The sequence below is a fragment of the Pongo abelii genome, chromosome 23 (genome assembly GCF_028885655.2).
Source record: "Pongo abelii isolate AG06213 chromosome 23, NHGRI_mPonAbe1-v2.0_pri, whole genome shotgun sequence".
NCBI classification, from domain to species: domain Eukaryota; kingdom Metazoa; phylum Chordata; class Mammalia; order Primates; family Hominidae; genus Pongo; species Pongo abelii.
The window spans coordinates 35,415,053-35,439,569 of NC_085929.1; the positions used below are offsets into that span (position 1 = coordinate 35,415,053).

A 24,517-nucleotide genomic window follows, 5' to 3' on the forward strand; every position below is an offset into this window, starting at 1 on the left:
CCATTGGCCACTACAGAGCTTTAATTCACACATGTAGATCCTGAGTCCCTGTGAAGAGCTTCTCAGTGTTATTTACTTGTGCAAGAACCTGTTTTTCATCTTCTGGTAGGTAGTATTCTGCAGGACCCGGTTTCCTGAAGGGCTGCTGGAATTCACTTAGGCTCTGGAAGGGTAGAAACCACATTGTCCTTCACTGTGGGATCCCCGTGTTAGTTGAGGGCAATGCTAGGCAGGGCGTAAGTCATTCCTAAGTAAGCTCTTAGGACAGTTGCTTGTTTTTTTTTTTTTTAAAAAAACCTTTTAATTGTGAAATTCATATAAAATTTACCATTTTAATCATTTTAAAGCATGAAATTAAGTGGCATTTAATATGTTCACAGTGTTGTGCAATCTTCACCACCATCTAGTTCCAGAACGTTTTCATCACCCAAAAGGAAGCCCTGTACCCATTAAGCAGTCACTCCTTATTTGCCCCCTCCCTGCTGCCCTTGGCAACCACTAGTCTGCTTTCTGTCTCAATGGTTTTGCCTCTTCTGGACATGTAATGGAATCATACAATATGCGGTGTTTTGTGCCTGGCTTCTTTCTTTAGTAAAGTTTTGATATAGATGCAAAGTCTTAGACCCAGATGATACCTATGCTCCTCCAAAGCAATTCTTTATCATTGGCCAAACCCCATAAATGTATAAGTAACCAAAAGCAGCCATTCATCTGGAAACCTCCAAGTTGTGTGGCCAGGTTAAAAATACCTTGGAATACTGGTTGCCGTTACCATGATTTGACCTGGGACTTCAGGAAGCTGGCTGAGCTGTGCTGGAGTGAGCCGGGTCTTGAGCCCTTTCCTGGAGGTCAGAGGTGCCTGAGCTGTGACATAATTGGCTCATCCCTCTTGCTCATCCTTTTTCTAGTTGGAGGTCTCAGCATTTCAGACTACTCATTGTTTAATAACTGTAGAACATTCTAGAGTGGGCTGAATCCTGCAGGGGCACCCTGGAGGAAAGGTTGCACCACCGATGGCACCGCAGAACCTCCATTGGCCCTTCAGGCAAATTCCATAAGCCTGAAAGCTCATGCAAAGTTAGATCCCAGGGCCCTCTATCTCATATCTTGGAATTCCCAAGGGGTGGGGTATCTCTCACCCACTATAAAGACAGCTGCTGGCCACCCTGTGCTCAGCAGTGGTGACCTCTCACCTGCCTTATGAGCTTGTGCAACCCCCTTCCTGTTGTTTCATTGAATTGTCAAGGATCTCTCATTTTTGGCCTGCACCCTTTGCCCTCCACTCGTTGCTGTCTCTGGAGTCCAAGAATACCACTGCTTGAAGAGGTTACCTGCCTGCCTAAAATAACTTCTTTCAGTGCACAATCTTCTGCCTAATAACCTGTAATACTGTCTTGGTGTCCAGACTTCGTCCTGGTTTTTGAGCCCTTCTCTTTCCTTCTCAGTGTAGACAGTGACCCCTACCTACTCATCAGACTGGATGCATCCTTTTCTCCCCTCTATATCATCTCTTAGCAACTCCTCCCCAGGCTTGGAACTAACCTCCCTCTCTCATTTTGCCCTATCAGCCTGACTCTTCCTTCTAAGCTCACTCGAGGCTCAGCAGCTGCGCAAAGCCTCCCCAAACATTCTAGCAACTCTTGCTGCCTGCACCAAACTCATGTTACACTTGAATACCACAGGATTTAGAGCTGGAAACTTTTTTTCCTAAGGATTTTATCTCTTAGTCTTCCCCTGTCAGATGGTCAGCTCTCAGAGGAAGGGAAGATAAAGTAAGCAAGTGGAGTGGGAAGGCACTGGATTGTTAATCCAAGGGCCTGGTCACCTCTGGGTGTGCCACATACTGGCTGTGTCTTGGAAAAGCCACTTATCTTGGATTTCTGTTCTCATCTGTAAAGCAAGTAGGGGATAATGTGGGCATATTAGTTTCCTATTTGCTGCTGTAACAAGTTTATACAAACTTAGTGGCTTAAAGCAACACAAATTCATTCTCTTACAGTTCTGGAGGTCAGAAGTCCCAAACAGGTCTTCAGGGCTACATTCTTTCTGGAAGCTTGAGGGGAGAATCCATTTTTCATCTTTGTCAGCTTCTAGGGGCCATCCTCATTTCTTGATTAATGGCCCCCTCCTCCACCTTCAAAGCACATCAGCCTCTGCTTCTGTCATCACATCTGTTCTCCATCTTTCTCATGCTTCTCTGCTTCCCTTATAAGGACCTTTGTGATTGCACTGGACCAATCCAGATAATTCAGGAATCTGTCCATCTCAAACTCAATCACATCTGCAAAGTCTCTTGCTGTGTGAGGTAACTTATGCACAGGTTCTGGAGATTAGGACATAGATATCTTGGGGGCCATATTCTGTCTAGAGTGCATTCTTAGGTCTGTTGTGTTTCTAACTTGTCATGAATCTAAAGACGTATTTCTTCCACTTATTTAAGAGCTTAGCACACACAGTGCTAGGCTTATCAGCTTCTTGATAAGTTATGTTTATCCCTGAGGATTTCCTCTTCTCAGATTGTTATTAGGGATTCTAGGGCCTGGTACCACTCAATGATAGAACTGTGAGCGCAAACCTTAGAGTTGTTCTGGTTTGACTGCACTTTCACACACAGAAATTTGACACTGCTTATCTGCCCATCTTTGATTTTGTGCTTTGCAAATTTTGAAAAGACCTCAAATAATTTTATCTGTTTCCCAGTAACCGGGGGTAGCCTTTAAACAGCCTGTTAATTACACTGGTGATTTCTGTGGTCTCTGCATAGAGTCCGGGATGTGTTTCCAGATCCTCTTGCGTAAGTTGAAGTAGACATGTTGTTGAAGTCTAGAAGCCAAACAATCTTGGATACTAACCTAGCTAGTCTCGTCTGTAATTGCTACTTAGTGTTAAATTTATGGTATTTCACAGCAATTTAGATTGGCATTTATATGGGAATTGTGCTGTTTTCCTTCCCTAGATCCTATTGGGCAGTTTCCACCTTGGATCACCATCACTTACAAGGCAGTAAAAAAAGCATGCATGACATACATTTATAATGGCTCTATTGTGTTCTCCCCAGTGCTCAGCTCATTGTGCTGAAATAAAATTCCCCTTGGGTTGAAAAACTGTCCCCACTCTTAAAATTTTAAGTTTTGACGTTGCTTTTGGCTATAGCATTTGAGAAATACACAGTATGAGTCAAGCAAATGTGTAGCTTGCCTGCTGAAGTTTTCTTTCCATTTTATTTCCTAGATGCACCCACTGGGCCTATGTAATAACAATGACGAAGAGGACTTGTATGAATATGGCTGGGTAGGAGTGGTGAAGCTGGAACAGCCAGAATTGGACCCGAAACCATGCCTCACTGTCCTAGGCAAGGTAAGCACCAGGCCCTTGGAATCACTGTGTTTCTGGTTGGTGTTTTCCACTCTTCCATTTCAGCATTCCTCAAATAGTTGATTATGGAGAAGAGCCATGCTGGCACAGTGCTCCTTCCCGGCTGAAGTTGCATGAGGTGGGGACTGAGACATGCCTTGCAGTGGCCCACCAGTGTTTACAAGCCCAGACTGAAAGAGACTGCCAGTCTCAGAGTGGGCTCTACCCTCTTGTCCATTGTGTGGCCTTGGGCAAGTTGCTTCCCCTCAAGGAGTCTTAGTGTCTTGTCTGTGAAATGGGCTAATAATAGAGATTCACAATACTTTATCTTACACCCTTGGGGCCAGATGTTTCAGAATTCTGAGATTTGGGGGGTTTAGAAAGGCATTAAGGGGTATAGATTTTATATTAAGTAACCTCCAAGAGACCTGGGGAAGTACTCAGCAACCAAACACATTCACATTTGTATAGCAAACCATAGAGATCTTCACATTAAGTGGGATAACTAAAATCTAAATAGCCTCGTGTTAGTTCACGGCAGCTTTGCCTCCAGATGAGTTCAGGTCCATTAAGTTTTGCTGCCAAGTAAGTTATGGGAAAATGTTTCGGTTTTAGAGCTTTTTTTGGTTTCAGAATGGCAGACAGCAATTATGGTCCTGTATTAGAACTTACCTCATAGGTGGTTAGGAGGTGAGATGAGATGCAAACGCCTCACACAAGAGTAAGCCCTCAATAAACATTTGCTGCCATTGGCTACCATCACTCCATTTAGAAGTACTAAAAAAGACTTTTTAGCCAAGAGGGTCAGCATTACTTTGACTGTAGTATAAGATAGAAATAAATTTACTTTGGAAAGCCACTCATCAACAATCTTAAAATATGACAGGTAACAACCTGTTTTAAACTGGATTTTGTTTAAACTGCATCATTTTGTTAAAAGTAAAGGTTCAGAGAAGGTGATTTGAATTTTGGCTGGGAGAAAGGTGGTCCCTCCTAAGGATAGTGGTACTGACTGGATATCTTTTATATTCTCAAAAGCTGCCATTCTAGGTACCATGGGGAGAGAGCTGGGGCAAAAAACTGCCCTGGTTCCTAATCTCTTGAGGCTCTCTTGAGAAATCCAGGAGAGAGAAGGGGTGGTTTTGAAGCAGGGTGCTAGAGAGGGGAGACTTTCCAGACTTAAAGTAGCCCCTGCCAGTGTCTTCTGAAAGACCTTTGGCTCCAGGTACCCTCAACAGGTCTAATCTATTTGTGGTTTTTGCATCCCTCTTGTCTTCTGAATAACTTCAAGTCACTTGTCAAGTTCTCCTGCCCTTTAGTTGGAAAAAATAACCCCACAGGAATTATTAGCTGTTTGCTTTACAGTTCACAAAGTTGAATCCAGGTGTTTTAGGTGGCTCAGGCCCTGATACTTCATCATTTAAATAATTGGCCAGAGCTGCTTAGTGGTGGTAGGAGAGCAATGACCCCCTTGAGAATATTTTAGTGTTTTCCTAGGAGAAATGCCAGCTACATCTACAGGGTAGGAACAGTGCTTTCCTTGTAGGTGTTACGCTCCTAATACAACATTTTCTCCTGTACTTTAACTGCTGCTATGCAGGAATCGGCTCCTTGGCTTCATTTGCTTTGCCCCGGTCTGGTGGGGCTCCATCTTTGTGTCTCTCGCATCTATAAATGGGTTGGAACAGGGATCACAGGGTCACCCTATAGTTCTCCCATGGTTTAGTGGTGGGGAAACTTGCTGAAGTCACTCGGAGAACCCAACTATTTCCTCCTCTGCCTGGAACAACCATGTAGTGGTTTTACTTGGAGAGTTTTGTATGATTTGGCCTGCTGGCCCGTGATGCCAGGGGGAATAGAAAACCCTAGGCATATATTGAATCATTAAATGCTTCTTAAGTTTATTCACTCACCAAATATTTATTGGATGCAGGGGCCCAGAAGCTGAGCGTGTGGTTCTGCCTGCTTGCAAACAGCAGCCCCCACGTTTCTCTGGAGAGGCTGGTGGTGGGCAGCATTTGCACATGGTTAGTCATTGCAGTTTGGCTTTGAGTTTACACCTGAATAAAATCATTAGTACAGAAGCTTGGGCCAAAGAAAGACAGTTTTGCATTTGTTTAAAGCCTGGGCCAGTGTAGGAGGTGCGATGAGTCAAGATCTCTCTTCCTCCCTCTCTTGCTCTCCTGCCGCCCCTCTCTCTTTCTCTCATCGTCTTCTTAAAGTGTGGTTGTTCTCAGTCTCAATTTCATTAACTTTGACAACTGTGTTTTCTTGTTTACTGAGCCCCCAGGGGCTGGTAGCAAAAAAAAATAGGTTAAAGGAAGGCAAAGTTATCCCCTTGGGCAGCTTAGTCCCTGCAGAATTCATGATTTTCCATCCATTTCTTGGCTCTGAAGAAGCAGGCAGTGGACAGAGGCAGAAAAGGCATAGGAGGAAAATAGCCAAGCTAGCTTGGGGGTGGGAGCTCCTTCCTGTGGATGTTGAAACTTGTTGAAAACCCACGAAGGGAGGACTCTGTCCGCTGCAGGCAGGCCAGGCATTCGGAAAAGCCTGTGGGAGAAGAGGGGTGGCCTAGACACAGGCTAACCCCCTCCCCAGCACCCACCCTCTTCACCCACCCGCCCACTTACAGACAATGCCACAGGGTGAAACCTTGAAATAAGAGAGGATGTCCTAAATTAAAACACGTAAATGCCTCTCTAAGAGTTCAAATAAAATTTCATTTTAAAAGCAAAAGACATAAACTTGTCACCTCAGTTTATTACTGAGTGCTTTTGAACTTTTCAGAAAAGAACTCTATAAACTCATGAGAGAAATATGATTTATGATCCCCTCCTTCTCTTCTTTTCCATTCTGTGGGAGGAGGTACAGTCAGGATCAGCTAGGGAGGCAGTGTTGGGATGAGGGCAAGACCCCACAGGGGAGCAGCAGGCCAGGGTGCCAGGCCAGGCCCTGCCTCAGACCAGGCATGGGCGCATCTCTCCAGCTTTCTGAGCCTCTTTCTTGTACTTAATGTGGAGAGGCTGTTCTGGGTTCCTTGCTCTTCTAATATTTTGAGCTTCTGTATCATATTTAAAATCTTTCTTTGATATTCTAGTTTGGAGAGATTCTAGTTACAGCATTGAAAAACAGGCTTTCTTACCTGTGGCAGCTTAAGTCCTAAGAAGTTAAAATAGAATGAAATTGACATTTCTTAGAGTTTGCTATTAAGTAAGGGTCTTGGCCAGGCATGGTGGCTCACACTTGTAATCCCAGCACTTTGGTAGGCTGTGGCAGGCAGATCACTTGAGGCCAGGAGTTTGAAACCAGCCTGGCCAATATGGTGAAATCCCATCTCTACTAAAAATACAAAATTAGCTGGGAGTGGTGGCATGCACCTGTAGTTCCATCTGTTTGGGAGTCTGAGGCAGGAGAATCGCGGGAGGTGGAGGTTGGAGTGTGCTGTGATCACACCACTGTACTCTAGGCTGGGCGACAGAGGAAGACCCTGTCTCCAGTCAGTCAATCAGTTAATCAATCAATCAATCAATGTAAGGGTCTTAAACCATCCCCAAAGCAAAGGAGTCTATGTTTATGTTCCTGGCATCTTAACCCTCCAATTCAATCAGTGTTTATTAAGCATCTTATAGAGCTAAGAATTTTGAAGGTTGACTGTAATAGCTTTACCTGTGGAGAGTCTCATGGCAGGGAATGTGAGAGGTGCTGGCATTTCTAGCAAAGCCTGGTTGGCCCTGATTCTGTAACTCAAGGCAGAATAAATGCCCCATAACCACCACCCCATGTTAGAGAAGATTCTTAGGGAGAGGTTTGGAAAACAGCATGGGCCAGGCGTGGTGGCTCACGCCTGTAATCCTAATACTGTGGGAGGCTGAGGCGCGCCGATTGCATGAGCTCAGGGATTTGAGACCAGCCTGGGCAACATGGCAAAACACCATCTCTACAAAAAACACAAAAATTAGCCAGTCATGGTGGCGCATGCCTATGGTTTCAGCTACTTGGGAGGCTGAGGTGGGAGGATTGCTTGAGCCCAGGAGGTCAAGGCTGCAGTGAGCTGAGATTGTGCCACTGCCCTCTAGCCTGGCCAACAGAGAGACCCTCTCTCTCAAAAAAAAAAAAGAAGAACAGTATGGTCAATAGGCATGGCCTTAGCTCTCTCCAAGGCTTAATAGTACAATGTGGGGAAATTAAGAAAAAGACAAGAAAGGGAGTTTCATGTCACAGAGACCCAGCCTTGGCTGACTGACCTTGGAAAGGGTACTTCATTCAGTTCTTGGTGCATTCTCCTCTGTGCAGCAGGGCTAATGCTGCCTTTGTCATTGTAGTGGGGGCTCTGCGAGATGTTTGTGGAGCACTTAGCTCAGAGCCTGGCTTATGGGAAATGTTGGATGACCATGTAGAAGTCAGCCATCACGTGTTGGGTGCTTGCCGAGTGCTGAGAGCTTTACCTATAGTGTCTCCTTTAATTAAGGCTAATTTGAGATCCTATCCAGATTCCCGTTTTACCATAAGCAAATCGAGTCCTAGAGAGTTCTCTACATAACCTGAGATTGAACAGCTCACAAGAGCCAAGATCTGAAATAAGACCCTTCTGCTTCATCAATGTTGGTTTCTTCTCTTTGCCTCCTTTTGTCTTCGCCAGTTTTTCTAGATAAAAATCAAATGCTCACCTGGGCACGGTGGCTCACACCTATAATCTCAACACTTTGAGAGGCTGAGTCAGGAGAGCTGCTTGAGGCCAGAAGTTCAAGACCAGTTTGGGCAACATAGTGAGACCTCCTGTCCACAAAAGAATAAAAAAATAATAACAATAAGCTGGGCATGGTGGCACGGGCCTGTAGTACTAGCTACTTGGGAGGCTGAGGCAAGAGGATCGCTTGAGCCAAGGAGTTCGAGCCTGCAGTGAGGCATGATCATGCCACTGCACTCTAGCCTGGGATATAGAGTGAGACCCTGTCTCTCTCCCTCTTCTCCCCAACCCCCAGCGCCGGCCCCGCACACCCACCCCCTCAACCCCGGAAAAAAGAAAAAGAAATCAGATGCCTTTTAGTAGTCAAAGGCTTGGTTAAAACTGTTAGTTCCACATAATAGAAACTCAGCCTGAGCTCTGTTGAGCAGAAAGAGGAATTTGCTCTGAAGATTCTGGGCTATGTCACAGAACCCATGACAGGGGTGCTGCTGCCGTTCCACAGCACCTGACTCCAGGACTTGGATGCCAGCGGCCCCCTCCTCGAGTCTTCTCCATCCATGCATCTGCTTTATTCTCTCACTCTCCATTTGGTAGGAGACACAGTCCCCCAGTCTCCCTGGGCATGAACTGTCTGGATTTTGAGTCTGAAAAATTCCAGAAAAGGGATTCATTGGCCCATCTGGGATCAGGGGCTCACACTTAGGCTAGTCAGCTGTGCCCTGGGGGCTGTACTGCCATAGGTGGGGAGCAAGGGGAAGATGTATTCTCCAGAAGAGAGCTGGTGGGGGGCAGTGCTGGGCTGCCATCCTCATAGCAGGCCCCTGCAGTCACTAAGTCATGTATGTGATCATGAGCTTGTGGGTGATGTCCTCAGTCTATCCTGAGTCATTCAGAGAAGGTTCAGTTGGAAGGAACTCATGGTCTATATGTACTACATAGAATCAAATCCTCTTCTTCCCCTGAACACAGAGAGTGATTGTGGTGAGTGAAAAGTGAGTCCACGTGGACTGGAGGAGTTGGGCAGGTTTTACAGAGTGGGGGTTGTGTAAGACAGAGGTACGAGGAGACAGGATGAGGTAGGAAAAGAATCTCCAGAACAGAGCAGAAGAAAAGGGAGCAAGATGTTCTTTAAGGAGCATTGAAAGCTGCTGCAGAAGGAAGAGGCTGTCAAGTTAGAGTTTGGTCTTCATTCTCTAAAGAGCTGGGAGCCACTGAAGGCTTCTGACAAAAGAGCAGGTGTTGTAGGATCTGTATTCTGGGAATGTTCACTTGGCAGTGGCATCTATTCTGGTTGGAGAGAGATCAAGTTACCCTGCTACTAGATGTTTTGAGGAACCCAGTGGACCCAGGCATCTATTATTTTAAATGCTTTAGTGGAGCTCAAGCCCGTGAAATTACTGAGGGCTCTTCATGTTTGCCGTCTCTCCTTTCTGTTTGCACATGTCCAATAGCATGGGAAGGTGGAAAACTATGTTGAAAGGGAGGAGAGCTGGTTTTTAATCCTGGCTCTTCTGATAAGCAGCAGGGAAACCAAGGTATGAGGGGTGGATGGAAAATTGAACCATATGGTCAGCCCACTAACCCACGTCCAGCCCTCAGTGTCTTGGGAACTTCTTTGCAAAGCACAAATACAGACTCTGGTAACCAAAATGACCAGAAGACAGAGAACAGAGTCAAAGGAACCTTGACTTTTCAAAGTGATTGGGAGAGGGGGAGCATGTAAGGGTTAAGACTTGGGTTTAGTCATCATACTAACACAGGTTTCAACCCCAGTTCTAACCCTTTTCTGAGACAGGATTTTGCTCTGTTGCCCAGGCTGGAGTGCAATGGCACGATCATGGCTCACTTCAGCCTCAAACTCCCGGGCTCAAGTAATCCTCCCACTTCAGCCTCCCAAGTAGCTGGGACTACAGGTGTGTGCCACCACGCTTAGCTAGTTTTTAATTTTTTTGTAGAGACAGAGTCTCAATATATTACCCAGGCAACAGGCTCCTAGACTCAAGCGATCCTCCTGCCTCCCAAAGTGCTGGGATTACAGGCGTGAGCCACCGCACTCAGCCCCAAGCCTTCTAAGCTCTGTGAGCTCCTGCAGTCACTTAACCCCTCTGCGTGTTTAGATGGGAATAGCCCCTAAAAGAGATAATGTATATCAAGTGTTGATCACATTCCTGGCACAAGCAAAAGCACTAAACCAAGTGGTGACTCTTATTGTCCATCTTCTCTTCCTTTCTCTCTCCCTCCCTTACTGTCCTTCAGTTCCTTTCTTTTTTTTTTTTTTTTTTTTTTTTTTTGAGATGGAATTTCACTCTTGTTGCCCAGGCTGGAGTGCAATGAATGGCGTGATCTTGGCTCACTGCAACCTCCTCCTCCCAGGTTCAAGCAATTGTCCTGCCTCAGCCTCCTGAGTAGCTGGGATTACAGGCATGCACCGCCACGCCTGGATAATTTATTCTATATTTTTTATTTTCAGTAGAGACGGGGTTTCTCCATGGTGGTCGGGCTGGTCTCAAACTCCCAACCTCAGGTGATCCGCCCACCTCAGCCTCCCAAAGTGCTGGAGCCACGGCTCCCGGCTCCTTCATTCCTTTTATCACTCAAAGTGGTATTACTTAAGGAGTCAAATCCGTAGAGACAGAAAGTAGAATGGTGGTTGCTGGGGTGAGGTAAGGGGCAAGGGGAGTTGTTTAATGGGTATGAAGCTTCCATTCGAGAAGATGAAAAAGTACTGGAGATGAGTGGTGGTCGTGGTTGGATGACAACGTGAATATGCTTAATGCCACTGAACTGTGCACTTAAAAATGATTGCAGTGGCAAATTTCATGTTATGTATATTTTACCACAGTTAAAAAACAATGGTATTACTTAAATCATTTCATAATATATGGAAGTTGAGAGCAGTGGGTATAAAAAAAAATAAGCAATTTTTTTCCTTAAGTGATGGAGCATAGTTGCTCCAGGAAAGAAGTGGTGACTGATGTTACTGAATCCTGGGGCAAAGCAAACCCTGCATCCCATAGAATGTTATGCCCAATCTAGGAGTGTTCTGGACAATCTAGGTACAATGAGGACAGAGACCAAACCCTTCTTTGTGCATCAGGATGCCCTGGGGAAATTTTCTACTTGCTTTCGAAGAACAACTCCCAAAATAGAGAATTTGAGGGAAGGGAAGACAGATTTTTATTTGTTATCCTCTCTTCATGACAAAGTGGATGGAGGACAGGAAAATCAAACTAATTGAAATCCAAGGCCGGGCGGGGTGGCTCACGCCTGTAATCCCAGCACTTTGGGAGGCCGAGGCGGGGGTGGATCATGAGGTCAGGAGATCCAGACCATCCTGGCTAACATGGTGAAACCGCATCTCTACTAAAAATACAAAAAAATTAGCCGGGTGTGGTGGCGGGCGCCTGTAATCCCAGCTACTCAGGAGGCTGAGGCAGGAGAATGGCGTGAACCCAGGAGCTTGCAGTGAGCTGAGATCGCGCCACTGCACTCCAATCTGAGCGACAGAGCGAGAATCCGTCTCAAAAAAAAAGAAGAAGAAATCCAAAGATGTTTGAATTTCTTCACTAAATATCAGCCAGAACCTGATATGTACCACAGTGATGGAGTGTGGTTGGTACTTAAAGGAAAAAGAACTCAGGAAGAATCCAGGAAGGGGGCAGTCACCTTATGATGATGAATGGGTTTTGCCAAACCTCTCAGAATTCGGGTTTTTGTTTTCTGACCATTGTCTCACTGAGTTCTCTGATGAAAGTCAGAGCTCGTAAAATTACAGTGTAGGTGTTAATCTAGCACAGCAGTTCTCAAGTGTGGCTGGGGGCTGGTGGGGATTCTCAAGGTCTTTTCTAGGGGCACCCACAGGATCAAAACTGCCGCCTTTTTTTTTTTTCCAAGACAGGATCTCACTCTGTCACCCAGGCTAGAGTGCAGCGACACTGTCTTGGCTCACTGCAACCTCTGTGCCCCATTCTCAGGTGATCCTCCCACCTCAGCCACCCAAGTAGCTGTGACTATAGGCACATGCCACAATGCCCAGCTAATTTTTCTATTTTTAATAGAGATGTGGTTTCGCCATGTTGCCCAGACTGGTCTTGAACTCCAGGGCTCAAGCAATTCACCTTCCTTGGCCTCCCAAAGTGCTGGGATTACAGGCGTGAGCCACTGCACCTGGCCAAAACTGTTTTCATGTAATATTATTTTGAAATCATTTTTATTTTTTTGAGGCAGGGTCTTACTGTGTTGCCCAGGCTGGTCTCAAACTCCTGGCTTCAAGCCATCCTCCTGCCTTAGCCTCCCAAGGTGCTGGGATTATAGGCATCAGCCACTGTTCCCAGCCTGTTTTCATGGTAATATTGAAGTGACATTTGCCCTTTTCACTCTTATTCTCTCACAAATGTATGGTGCGGTTTCCCAGAGACATCCTTGTGTGTAGTGACTTCATCACTCTGACAACTATTGGAATGTGTGCTTGCATATTCTGTGTTTTAAAGATTTCTCAGATTATAATTCCTAATTGGGTAAATATCAATAGATATAACCGAATCAGAAGTTCTTGGGGTTCTTATCATTTTTGAGAATGTGAAAGGAGACCTGTAATCTGAATTCATTGAGCTGGCATTATGGCCCCACTGTAAAGATCATCTCAGAGAGCTTAGCTGGGTTAGAGGAACCCTTTTATGAAATTAGTGGAAATGAACAGAAACTAGAGGACAATACAGGGAGTAAAGGTGAACTATTCTGTTCTGCAGTACTGGGGCCTAAAGAATGTTGGTTCTGAAGTGTTAGCAATTTGAGTAAAACCAATGGGTTGCAGTTTTCCACATTTAATAACAAACAACCAGACAGTGAATTTGAAGAACTTCAGCGAAGAAGATCTGAATATCTTTGCTGCTTGCATTGGGATATAACCTTCAACCTTGACGTAGAGCAGGGCTTACCTGGATGGGTCTTTACTTGAGACAGGAACTTGGGTAAAGCTACAGAGTTTTTTACAAGCCATGTAGATATTGTGGGGATGAGGGGCCTTATCCTTCCACATGCCATTCTCATTTGGGGTTTTGATCACAGATACGTATTTCCTGGGATACCTGAGTGCCCTGGGCTTTAACCCAAGTCTGGCTTAGCACTCCTGAGTGGTGAGATTCTCAACTTAAGAGGGACGGTTGGGCCGGAATCCTTGGGTCTGATTTGCTGTGGGAAGGGGAAGAGGCTAACTGTCCCATGGACCTGGTCGCAGCTGTTCCACATCATAGGTCTTGGCCTCACCAGGCCTTCTCTGGTCAGTGAAACAAGTAGGTATTTGTCATGTACCTGAGCACGGGGCATACTGACTATTGCTTATTGCCATGGCATCCCTGGAAGCACGCTGCAACTATTTGGGACTGACTGGTATCGTACCTTCCCTGGTCCTCTTATCACATTGTTTCCAAACGGGGGCAATTTTCACCCCAGGGGATACTTGGCAATGTCTGGAAACATTTTTGGTCTTCAAAAATGTCAGGGTTCAGGGGTGGGAGTGGGGGTGCTTACTGGTATCTAGTGGAGTTCCCCTTCCTCCTTCATTCCTTTCTCTGCCCCATTGCCTGCCATGAACAACAGGTTCCTGGTAGCCTTTGTGCTATGGTTCTGTTGGGAATTGGTGCTCTGGCACATTCCTCTCTCCATCTGAGGAGTGTGAAGAGCCTAGATCTTAAAGCTGAACAGCCGAGGTGCAAGTGATTGTTCTGTTCAGTAACAGCTGGGTTACTTTGGGCTGTTTAACCTCTCTGCCTCTGTTTCTCCATACCGCCTCTGTAAAGTGAATTCTGATAATTTAAAAAAGAATAAAGTGTCTGGGTACAGTGGCTCACACCTATAATCCCAGCACTTTGGGAGGCGAGAGGATGACTTGAAGTCAGGAGTTCCAGACCAGCCTGGGCAACAAGCGAGAACTCATTTCAACAAAAAAACAAAAAAACAAAAAAATTAGCTGGGTGTGGTGGCACACACTGTAGTCTCAGCTACTCAGAAGGTTAACATGGGAGGATCATTTGAGCCCAGGAGTTCATGGCTATAGTGAGCTATAATCACACAACTGAGAGTGAGACCCTGGCTTTTAACAACAACAACAAAAAGTATGGCCCAGGCACTGTGGCTCACGCCTGTAATGCTAGCACTTTGGGAGGCTGAGGCGAGCGGATCACCTGAGGTCAGGAGTCCGAGACCAGCCTGGCCAACATGGTGAAACCTCGTCTCTACTAAAAATACATAAATTAGCCGGGCATGGTGGCAGGCGCCTGTAATCCCAGCTACTCGGGAGGCTGAGGCAGGAGAATTGCTGGAATCAGAGAGGCAAAGGTTGCAGTGAGCCAAGATCGCACCCCTGCATTCCAGCCTGGGCGACAGAGCGAGACTCCGTCTAAAAAAAAAAAGTATGTAAAGTTCTTGGAATATGTGAATACTCAACAAATATCACTATCAATTTCTAAACATACTGCTACCAAGCAGATGGAAGTCCCTTTTCTAAGGTGAGCAAGATGGGTTTCTTGTTGAGGAGGAAGTTTGGAAAGCTCTTCATATTTATTTTAAGGAGCACTTGGGTAGCTATCTCCTACATTTGATTTAAAACGGATGCAAGCAAGAAACTTAGTAAAGGAAATCAGATCGGAAAGAAAAGATTGGCATGATGTAAGTGGAAAAACTCGGAATACAAGTTTTCTTCTAAGGTCATATGTATGATTTGAAAGTCACAAAATTTTAATTTGATGCTTTTCATCTACACCTAAATCTTCCATGAACCTCGTGGTTTAAAAGGCTACATTAAGCACAATACTTTTAAAAAACTAGATCAGAGACATTTTTAGCTATAAAAGCCTAACTGAAACCATTATTGGAGATCCTCTGGGAGGCTTAAGAGAGTTTTGAAGATAGAGTGAGTGAACAGAACAAATAATGTGTCTGTCAAGCCGAGGAGCACAGGCAGCTGGCCACCTCCCAGGACTGGGGGAAGCCTAGCTCTAGACACTCCTCCCTGCCACTGTCCCCATCCATTGAACCAGGCTCTTGATGCAACAAGGGTCACAAATGAGGCTAAATCAGAGAACTAGAGATGGTATGACTGGCCAGCTGAAAAACCCATCAAAAATAGCTACTGAAGCCGGGTGCGGTAGCTCATGTCTGTAATCCCAACACTTTGGGAGGCAGAGGTGGGTGGATCACTTGAGGTCAGGAGTTTGAAACCAGCCTGGCCAACATGGTGAAACCTCATCTCTAATAAAAATACAAAAAAAAAAAAAAAAAAAATTAGCCAGGCATGGTGGCGGGTGCCTGTAATCCCAGCTACTAAGAAGGCTGAGGCAGGAGAATTGCTTGAACCCGGGAGGCGGAGGTTGCAGTGAGCCGAGATGGTGCCACTGCACTTCAGCCTGGGCGACAGAACAAGACTCTGTCTCAAAAAAAAAAAAAAGCTACTGAAAAAAAATTAGCCGGGCATGGTTAGCTACTTGGGAGTCTGAGGTGGGATGATCACTTGAGGCTGCAATGAGCTATGATTGTGCCACTGTACTCTAGTCTGGGTGATAGAGCGAGACCCCTGACTCTCAAAGAAAGCTACTGAACTTGTCTACTTTTGAGAGGCCATTTTGAAGGACAGAGGAAGTACCAGTATCAGGTCAGTTGGCCAGAATCTCTCATTCCTGGAGACAAGCCCAAAAGTCCCATCTGCTTTTTGTTCTCAAATAGAGAGGCCTCATATACATCTGGCCATGCACATACGTTATGTCAGCCACAACAGTGGGCAGTCACTCGAGTGCGTTTCAGGTTGCTGGGGCTACCATGACAGTGACTGCACGTGATTGGTTTTCTGTCTACCAAGCTCCCAGAAAACCTGGACATTTCTAGAGTTCCCTCTCCCTCTCAGTGTACGTGTATAGCACCTGTGCAGGACAGCACCACACCCCTAGCCTCGGCGACATAAATTCTCACTGAGTTAGAGACAGAAGGAAAGGGGATGGCAGAGAAAGCTTGTCTGTGAGCCTTGGTCACAAGACCTCAGACTGCAGAGAAGTGCAATTACTTTTCTTCTGTCCTTTGTGTTTCCAAAAGCACCATATTTTATGTGATAAAAGGTACGGGGGACCATTCTGCTTTCGTGATGTTGTTTTCCAAATCAAGCATCAGGTTCTGTGGTCTGACTAATGGTTTTTGTGCTGAGTATTAAGTTTGAGACAGTCTAAACAATTCCTTTAGGGGTACTGAAATACTTTAAATTTTGCATCATTTTTGCTAGTTATAAAAATAATAAAAGAGTTTCAACACATTCCAGTTGTTCTAAGCACTGTTGGATTAAATAAAATTCTGGTCAGCCTGAAGAACGTGGGCTATTTCTTGTGCTATATATAAAGGTATGTGGCCTTTACTATTTCACATTAACCTGTTGCTAGAGGTTTTCACAAATGTATCAATTCACAAAAGAACCTCAGAGAAAAGAATGTGAAATATGCTAGGAATTTTTGTTACCTTGGCTTGATTTTTAGAAGTTAAATTTTAAAATGTTTTAGCTTTAGAAGCTTCTTTTTTCATTTCTTTGTAAACATAGTCATTTTCTTGGTGTTTTCTAATTTTTTAAGTTTTAATTGATGAAATCTTAACATCTTTTAGAACCTAATTGTAAAGGTATAGTTACAATTTACAATTTATAGCATCAACTTAATTTTACTGTTTCAGTTACTGTATTATTCCATTTGCATTACTCTAAGGAATACCTGAGACTGGGAAATTTATAAAGAAAGAGGTTGAATTGGCTTATGGTTCTGCAAGGTGTACAGGAAGTGTGTTCCCAGCATCTGGTTCTAGTGAGGGCCTCAGGAAGCTTACAATCACCGCAGAAGGCAAAGGGGGAGCTGGTGTATCACATGGTGAGAGTGGGAGTGAGATGGGGGTGGGATGCTACTAGGCTGGGGTGCAGTGGTGCAACCACGGCTCACTGCAGCCTCAACCTCCCAGGATTAGGCGATCCTCCCACCTCAGCCTCTTGAGTAGCTGGGACTATAGGCACACCCCACCACACCCAGCTCATTTTTAGATTATTTTTTGTAGAGAGAAGGTCTTGCTCTTTTGCCCAGGTTGGTCACGAACTCCTGGCCTCATGATCCTCCTGCCTTGGCCTCCCAAAGCTTTGCCTATTTTTTTTTTTTTTTGAGATGGAGTCTCAGTCTGTTGCCCAGGCTGGAGTGCAGTGGCACGATCTCTGCTCACTGCAAGCTCCGCCTCCTGGGTTCATGCCATTCTCCTGCCTCAGCCTCCTGAGTAGCTGGGACTACAGGTGCCTGCCACCACGCCCAGCTAATTTTTTTGTATTTTTAGTAGAGACAGGGTTTCACCATGTTAGCCAGGATGGAGCTTTACCTATTTTTTTAATTGGCTAATTTTTCCTTTTATTATTGAGTTTATTGAGTTATGAGAGTTCTTTACTCTAGACATAAGTCCCTTATTAGATACATTATTTGTAAGTATTTTCTCCCATTCTGTGGGATATCTTTTCACTTTCTTGATGATAACCTTTGCAGCCCAAGATTTTTTAAACTTTTTTTTTTTTTTTTTTTTTTGAGATGGAGTCTCGCTTTGTTGCCCAGGCTGGAGTGCAGTGGCACAATCTTGGCTTACTGCAACCTCCACCTCCTAGGTTCAATCGATTCTCCTGCCTCAGCCTTCTGAGTAGCTGGGATTATAGGCACACGCCATCACGCCCAGCTAATATTTGTATTTTTTAGTAGAGGCGGGGTTTCACCTTGTTGGCCAGGCTGGTCTCGAGCTCCTGACCTCAAGTGATCTGCCCGCCTCGGCCTCCCAAAGTGCTGGGATTACAGTGAGCCACCGTGCCCAGGCAAAAGTTTTTAATCTTGATGAAGTCTGATTTATCTAAGAAATCGTTGGAAGGCACATTCTGTCACTGAGATTTGCCAGTTGTCCTTATTGTAGTATTTTACATGGGTCATATATTTAAGGTCCTTCTGAGATTCCTAAAAATAATGAATTCCCTTTTCCCTTCAAAAGCTTTTAAGTTAATAGAGGGTCTAGAAGTGTTCCTGTCTCTTCATCACTTGTCCTTATCCTGACCTGCCTTAAAGCAAGATCCCTTGATTTTACCTGGGACATCTGAGCCACAGAAGTCTGTAAATATCCATTGGCAAGAGGATGGTAGATCCTTATGTATGTTGATGGTCAGGATTCCTTCATTTCCAGCTCAGTAGCGGAGTGGCTGGTTAAAAATGTGGAAAGATGGGAGAGCCACTGCCTAATCTCCTCCCATTTTTAGCTAATGATGGTTCTGGAAGAGACTGGCCCGCTATTTCTTACAATCCCAGAAAGTATCCATGAATGTACATGCTGCTGCTGACCAGCCTTAGGGAGGGCCCGATTTCTTATGGGCTTAAAGTTATAGTCCATCAAATCTAAGTTAGGGAAGATAAAAGACAGTTTATCAGAATAGAGGTACAAGAGGTGCCATTTTGAAACCTAATGCTGTAGAAAGGATGTAGGCAAGTGACAGCTGTCAGTAAGCTTCCCACCCCTGCTGCGCTTTCGGTGTGTTTGAAAAGAGAACAACTCCAAGTTCCATTTTAGAATGTTAAAGATCTAAAAAATGTTTCCAAATTAATTTTTCTCTCAAAGGTTTGCTGATGTGCACCAGACTGAAAATAATTGCCCTAACTGATGGCCAGGCCCCTATTCTCAGAAGGGGATGTAGGTGTCTTTGTGGGATGGGTATCCTTAACCAGGATCTGTGCTCCTAAGAACAGCAGCAACAGGCAGTGCAGGGACCTTCTGTTGAATTCTACCCGTAAACCACAGCGTGTCTGGAAGGTCTGACTCCAGGCCACTCAGCCTTGGCAAGCATGTGCTTCCAAAAGCGCCTGGCAGAAATGGGAGCTGATAGACAGGCGCACGTGGCAGGGGGAGATGCTTGTGCAGTGGCTTGACACTAACTAGACCAGAAACCGTTTCCCATGTTCTTTTTCATAACGCCAGAAGCACCAAGGAAAGAGAAGAAAAAAATTTTGCACTTATTTTTGGGTCTTTTCTATCACATGAAATTCATCTGAAACAGTTCAAATTTTGTTTGATGTTTTAGCACCCCATTTTTTCTGTTATAAGATATTGAGTCTCTCTGCAGATATAATGCAATTGGCTTTTATATCGTGATTATGTTTTTAAAAATAAAATAAATGGAGTTGACTGCCACACAGAAGTTTTACTTGGGATGGAAATTGACTCTTCGCTAAAGGTCAAAATAGAATCCATTTGCTTTGGCTGGGCGCAGTGGCTCATGCCTGTAATCCCAGCACTTTGGGAGGCTGAGGTGGGCGGATCACGAGGTCAGGAGATAGAGACCATCCTGGTTAACACAGTGAAACTCCATCTCTACTTAAAAAAAATACAAAAAAATTAGCCGGGCGTGGTGGCGGGTGCCCGTAGTCCCAGCTGCTCGGGAGGCTGAGGCAGGAGAATGGCGTGAACCTAGGAGGCGGAGCTTGCAGTGAGCTGAGATCACGCCACTGCACTCCAGCCTGGGCGACAGAGCAAGACTCTGACTCAAAAAAAAAAAAAAAAAAAAAAAAAAAAGAAAAGAATCCATTTGATGGGCACCCATCTCTTAAGAAGTGACTGAAGGCTCGTGACTGTAATCCCAACACTTTGGGAAGTCAAGGCAGGAGGATCGCTTGAGCTCAAGAGTTGGAGACCAGCCTCGGCAGCATAGTGAGACCCTGTCTCTACAAAACATTAAAAAATTAGCCAGATGTGGTGGTGCACGCCTGTGGTCCCAGCTACTCGGGAGGCCGGAGTGGGAGGCTTGAGCCTGGGAGGTGGAGGCTGCAGTGGGTGGTGATCCTCCTACTCCAACCTGGGTGACAGAGCAAGACCCTGTCTCAAAAAAAAAGAAGTGACTGAATTATATAAAGCTGGATCTCTTACCAGCCCCCTGCATACCCCAATCCCTCTGTCTTTGCTTAGGTTGGGCTTTCTTTTATGAATAATAGAAAATAAGAAAATTGCCTGTTTTGGGCAATCCAGGTGTGTTTCAGAGATTTGGAGTTAAAAAGTCAAGTAAATATTTTGGCAACCCAACAAAGGTAAGAAAAGAAGCATGCACCTAACGGGCTTCTCGAATTACAGGCTTGTCCAAACACCGCCTTCCTCAAGAGACGCTGGTCAGGGACGAAGCCTGCTCTGCTGTCAACAGCAAGGCCCGGCTGAGAAGTGGGCTTGCTTCTCTTGCTGGTCCTGGCCCTGAGCCAGATAGGACGCCATTTGACTTTGATTCAATCTGACCCAAGAGAAAATATACCATCAGCAAGTGGAGGATCTTTCCTCCTTAACAAACTTTAGTCCTATTGCTTCCTCTTCCTTGCTGAAAAAAAGGCCAGATAGCTTTTTCTCCCCCGTTAAATTGGAACCCTGAAGTTAGGAAGCACAGTATCTCAGATACTGTCAGATAACAAGAGCCACCTTTTCAGTCCCTGTAACTTCATCTATCTCGAGGGTTGGGAGGCAGACAGCTAAGAAAGAAGACCCAAAAGCAGCAGAATCTGGGCATCCCAAGTGTACCCCAAGCACACCAGTCTAGGTGGCCCCTCTGTCACCTGGTTTAAGAACAGACATCTCAGAAGGAAGGAGCTCTGACCAGCTAGTGGCATGTCTCCTTTCAAGCTGTGCTTTGTGTCTCTTCAACAGAAAGGCAGACATCAGAGAACTGCCTCTCTTCCTTGCCCTCCCCCAGTGGCTTCCCCTGGATCACCTTGGCAGGGCCTCATCCTGAGGAGGGCTGGTAGAGGAGGGAGGAGGGCGGGTGGCGGCTGCAGTGGCGGCTCCTTTGATCACCTCCCGCCTGGTTCCAGTCCCTGCTGCCAGCAGGCCAGCCAAAGGCCCGACTCTACTGATCTGATGAGGTGCTGAATAGGACCCGAGGGGCAGGGACAGAGCAAGAAGAAAGCTTCGGGAATGAAAAGGAAACCCCGTGAACCTGCTCAGCTTCATTGGCCGGATTTTCCTACCAGGGAGCCGCTCAGTTCCTGCCAGCCAGGGACTGCCTGCCCCTCACTCTGGCCCCTCTTGTCTCCGCTTTTCAGACCTTGTGTGTGTTTTGTGTTTGAATCACGGCTGCTCTCCCTGGTTCTCAGGCTGGGAACCCACTGCGCCTGTTTCCATGGTCACTGGGAAGCTCTTAGCGCCATGTGCTTCAAAGGGAACCTTTCCCCTCCCAGCACTCGCTGCTGCCTGCCCCAGCCAGGCTCACAATAAGCGGCTCCTCCAAGCCAGGCCTCTGACCCTCACTTGCCAGGAGGAAAACCTTGCCTTTGCCAAGCAAGGCTGTGCAGCCTCACAGAAATACTCCTCAGCAGAGCATGTGGATGCGCACACACTTGTGGCACATCAGTCCTCACGTGCCTACTTGTAGATTTTTATGAGATATAGAGCTTATAGATTGGTGACAGTGTTAACTTTCCTCACATCCCTCTGTTTAGGAACCTTTCTGAAATTGAAGAAAAGAGCAAAGCCTAAGCCCCTTGTAGGAAAAGAGATGGGCTTGTTTGAGGTAGGAGGAGAGGAGGAAGAAGACCAATGTCTTTTGGGTCAGCAGAGAATGGAATTGAAGAACTTGGCTCTGGGCTTCCTCTCCCTGCAGCTGGGGTGGTGAGGGTGGTACCTGTTCACTCCTCCAGGGCCAAGGATGCCTGAGCAGTTGCCCACCAGGCTTGAAATTTGGCTTTGCTTATTTGTTGAATAATGCAGGGGAATGAAGCCTCTCACATCTGACTGGAGAGAGTCAGTGGTCTAGTGATCTTGGAGGGCTGCTACATGATGACACTGGAATTAAAAGGTGACTGTCAGGCCAGGCAAGGTGGGTGGATCACCTGAGGTCGGGAGTTCAAGACCAGCCTGACCAACATGGAGAAACCCTGTCTCTACTAAAAATACAAAATTAGCTGGGTGTGGTGGCGCATGCCTGTAATCTCAGCTATCGGGAGGCTGAGGCAGGAGAATCGCTTGAATCCCGGAGGCAGAGGTTGCAGTGAGCTGAGATTGCCCCATTGCACCCCAGCCGGGGCAACAAGAGTGAAACTCTGTCTCAAAAAAAAAAAAAAAAAGACTGTCCTCTGAAGAGCTTATATTTTAGATGCAAAGCCTGTTCCCCTAGCTTGGAGCTCACAATATTAATTGGGCTTATTGCACTGTATAGAGCCTGTATGGGAAATTGGACATTTCTCCAGTATTACCAGTGATTGAGGTTCTTATCATCCCTTCAATTGGGCGTGTTTTTTTTTGTTTTTTTGTTTGTTTGTTTGTTTGTTTTGAGACAGAGTTTCGCTCTTCTTGTCCAGGCTGCCGTGCAATGGCACAATCTCGGCTCACCACAACCTCTACCTCCCTGGTTAAAGCGATTCTCCTGCCTCAGCCTCCTGGGTAGCTGGACTTACAGGCATGTACCGCCACGCCTGGCTACTTTTGTATCTTTAGTAGAGACGGGGTTTCACCATGTTGGTCAGGCTGGTCTCGAACTCCTGACCTCAGGTGATCTGCCCGCCTCGTCCTCTGAAAGTGCTGGGATTACACGTGTGAGCCACTGCACCTGGCCCAATTGGGCTCTTTTGACTCCTGATATTCTCTTTCCTTATCGTTCCTGGTTCCTTATCAGTCTCCAGGCTGGCTGCTGTTGGAGTGTGGGTGGCCCCCTGCAGAAGACACTCTCAGTAGTTCTGCTCCATTGCTTTCTGTGTAGTGATGGGAATTTCAGGGCCATTTCAGATGTGCTCTTTATATTACTAGAATAAAATGCACCTTTTTGGTATTAATTCTAATTTCTACTTGTAACTCATCATTCTGGAAAAGGTTTCTAAAACTTGCAGACTTGAAGCTTCCATCATTGTACCAAAATCTGTCTTCTCTGGCAACATGTAGCATTTTAAGGGTAGGTTTTGATAAAGTCTTAGCCCAGGAGCCGCAACATCCCAAAGATGCTTTTCTGTTAGAACATGCATACACAGACCTAAAAGTTAGTACATTTGGCATGCCTGTGAAAAGCAAACTGAAGAAGAATGCTGGCTACCATAAAACAGGTGTCATGATTGCATTCCTACTGTATGCCAGGTGTTTTCACACATTATCTGAAATCCTTACAGTATCCCAGGAGAGAATTGTTATCAGATGATCATTTTGCTGCTAATGCAGGGATGAGGGGACAGAACGACTTGAATAACGTGTGTGGTCATGCAGCTGGTCTGGGCAGAGGTGGGTGGGAGCAAAGGCCCCTGGCTCCAATGAATGGTCTTCACAGGGGTACCTACCAGTGATTTTGGGATTACTTTGAACATATTCTAGGGGAAATTTTGGTTAAATTTAGGTAACTGGTTTCTCATCATTTGGGTACTTGGGAACCTAATAAGTGAACAAAATGTCCCACTGACATTATCTTGTTCACGTCATGCACGGTGGCTCACACCTGTAATCCCAGCACTTTGGGAAGCCGAGGCAGGGGAATCGCTTGAGGCCAGGAGTTCAAGACCAGCCTGGGAAACATGGCGACCCTCGTTTCTACAGATTTTTTTTTTTAAACTAGCTGGGCCTGGTGGCACCCACCTATAGTGCAGCTACTCGGGAGGCTGAGGCAGGAGGATCGTTTGAGGCTGCAGTGAGCTGAGCTGTGATCACACCATTGCACTCCAGCCTGGGGTGACAAGACCTCATCTCTAGAAAACAAATCTCTCCTGTAGCTTTTAATTTGCTCCTGATCTTTCCCTTTTGTAATATTTTTATCATATCTCTACTTTTTCTTTTGTCAGTTTGCTCCTTTCACAGAAATTCCATGTCTTTCTTTTTTTTGTTTGTTTTTTTTTGTTTTTTTTGAGACAGAGTTTCACTCTGTTGCCCAGGCTGGAGTGCAATGATGCGATCTTGGCTCACCGCAACCTCCGCCTCCCGAGTTCAAGCGATTCTCCTGCCTCAGCCTCCCAAGTAGCTGGGATTACAGGCATGCACAACCATGCCTGGCTAATTTTGTATTTTTAGTAGAGATGGGGTTTCTCCATGTTGGTCAGGCTGGTCTCAAACTCCCAATCTCAGGTGATCCACCCACCTTGGCCTCCCAAAGTGCTGGGATTACAGGCATGAGCCATGGCGCCCGGCTCAGAAATTCTATTTCTTTCCTTTTTGCAAAGTTACCTGAAATTGTACCTCTCTCATTTGTATGCTCAAACAATGAGGATGGAAATGAGAGAGGGTGGCACAATTAATCTGTGTTCAAAAATGTCATCATCACTGTGTCTCGTTTGATAAGCAGATTGTATTCTTACTAGTGAGAGTAGAAGATCCTGAATAGTTCAGAGTCTGGCCAGGGCACCACAGCCACACATTTCAGAGCATTGGGCCATGCCTGGCTAATTTTTGTATTTTTTAGTAGAGATGGGGTTTCACCGTGTTAGCCAGGATGGTCTCGATCTC

At 45.7% G+C, this 24,517-nt stretch overlaps 1 protein-coding gene across 9 annotated transcripts in view; it reads left to right on the forward strand.

Annotated features, from left to right (window-relative positions):
* ZNRF3 (zinc and ring finger 3) overlaps positions 1–24,517 on the forward strand; it is a 257,576-nt gene that overhangs the window by 189,036 nt on the left and 44,023 nt on the right. For all 9 annotated transcript variants that reach the window (XM_024239982.3, XM_054543271.2, XM_024239980.3 and 6 more), the window contains one exon: positions 3,232–3,357. In XM_024239982.3, the coding sequence (XP_024095750.3) occupies positions 3,232–3,357 (126 nt within the window). The remainder of the gene's footprint in view (positions 1–3,231; positions 3,358–24,517) is intronic.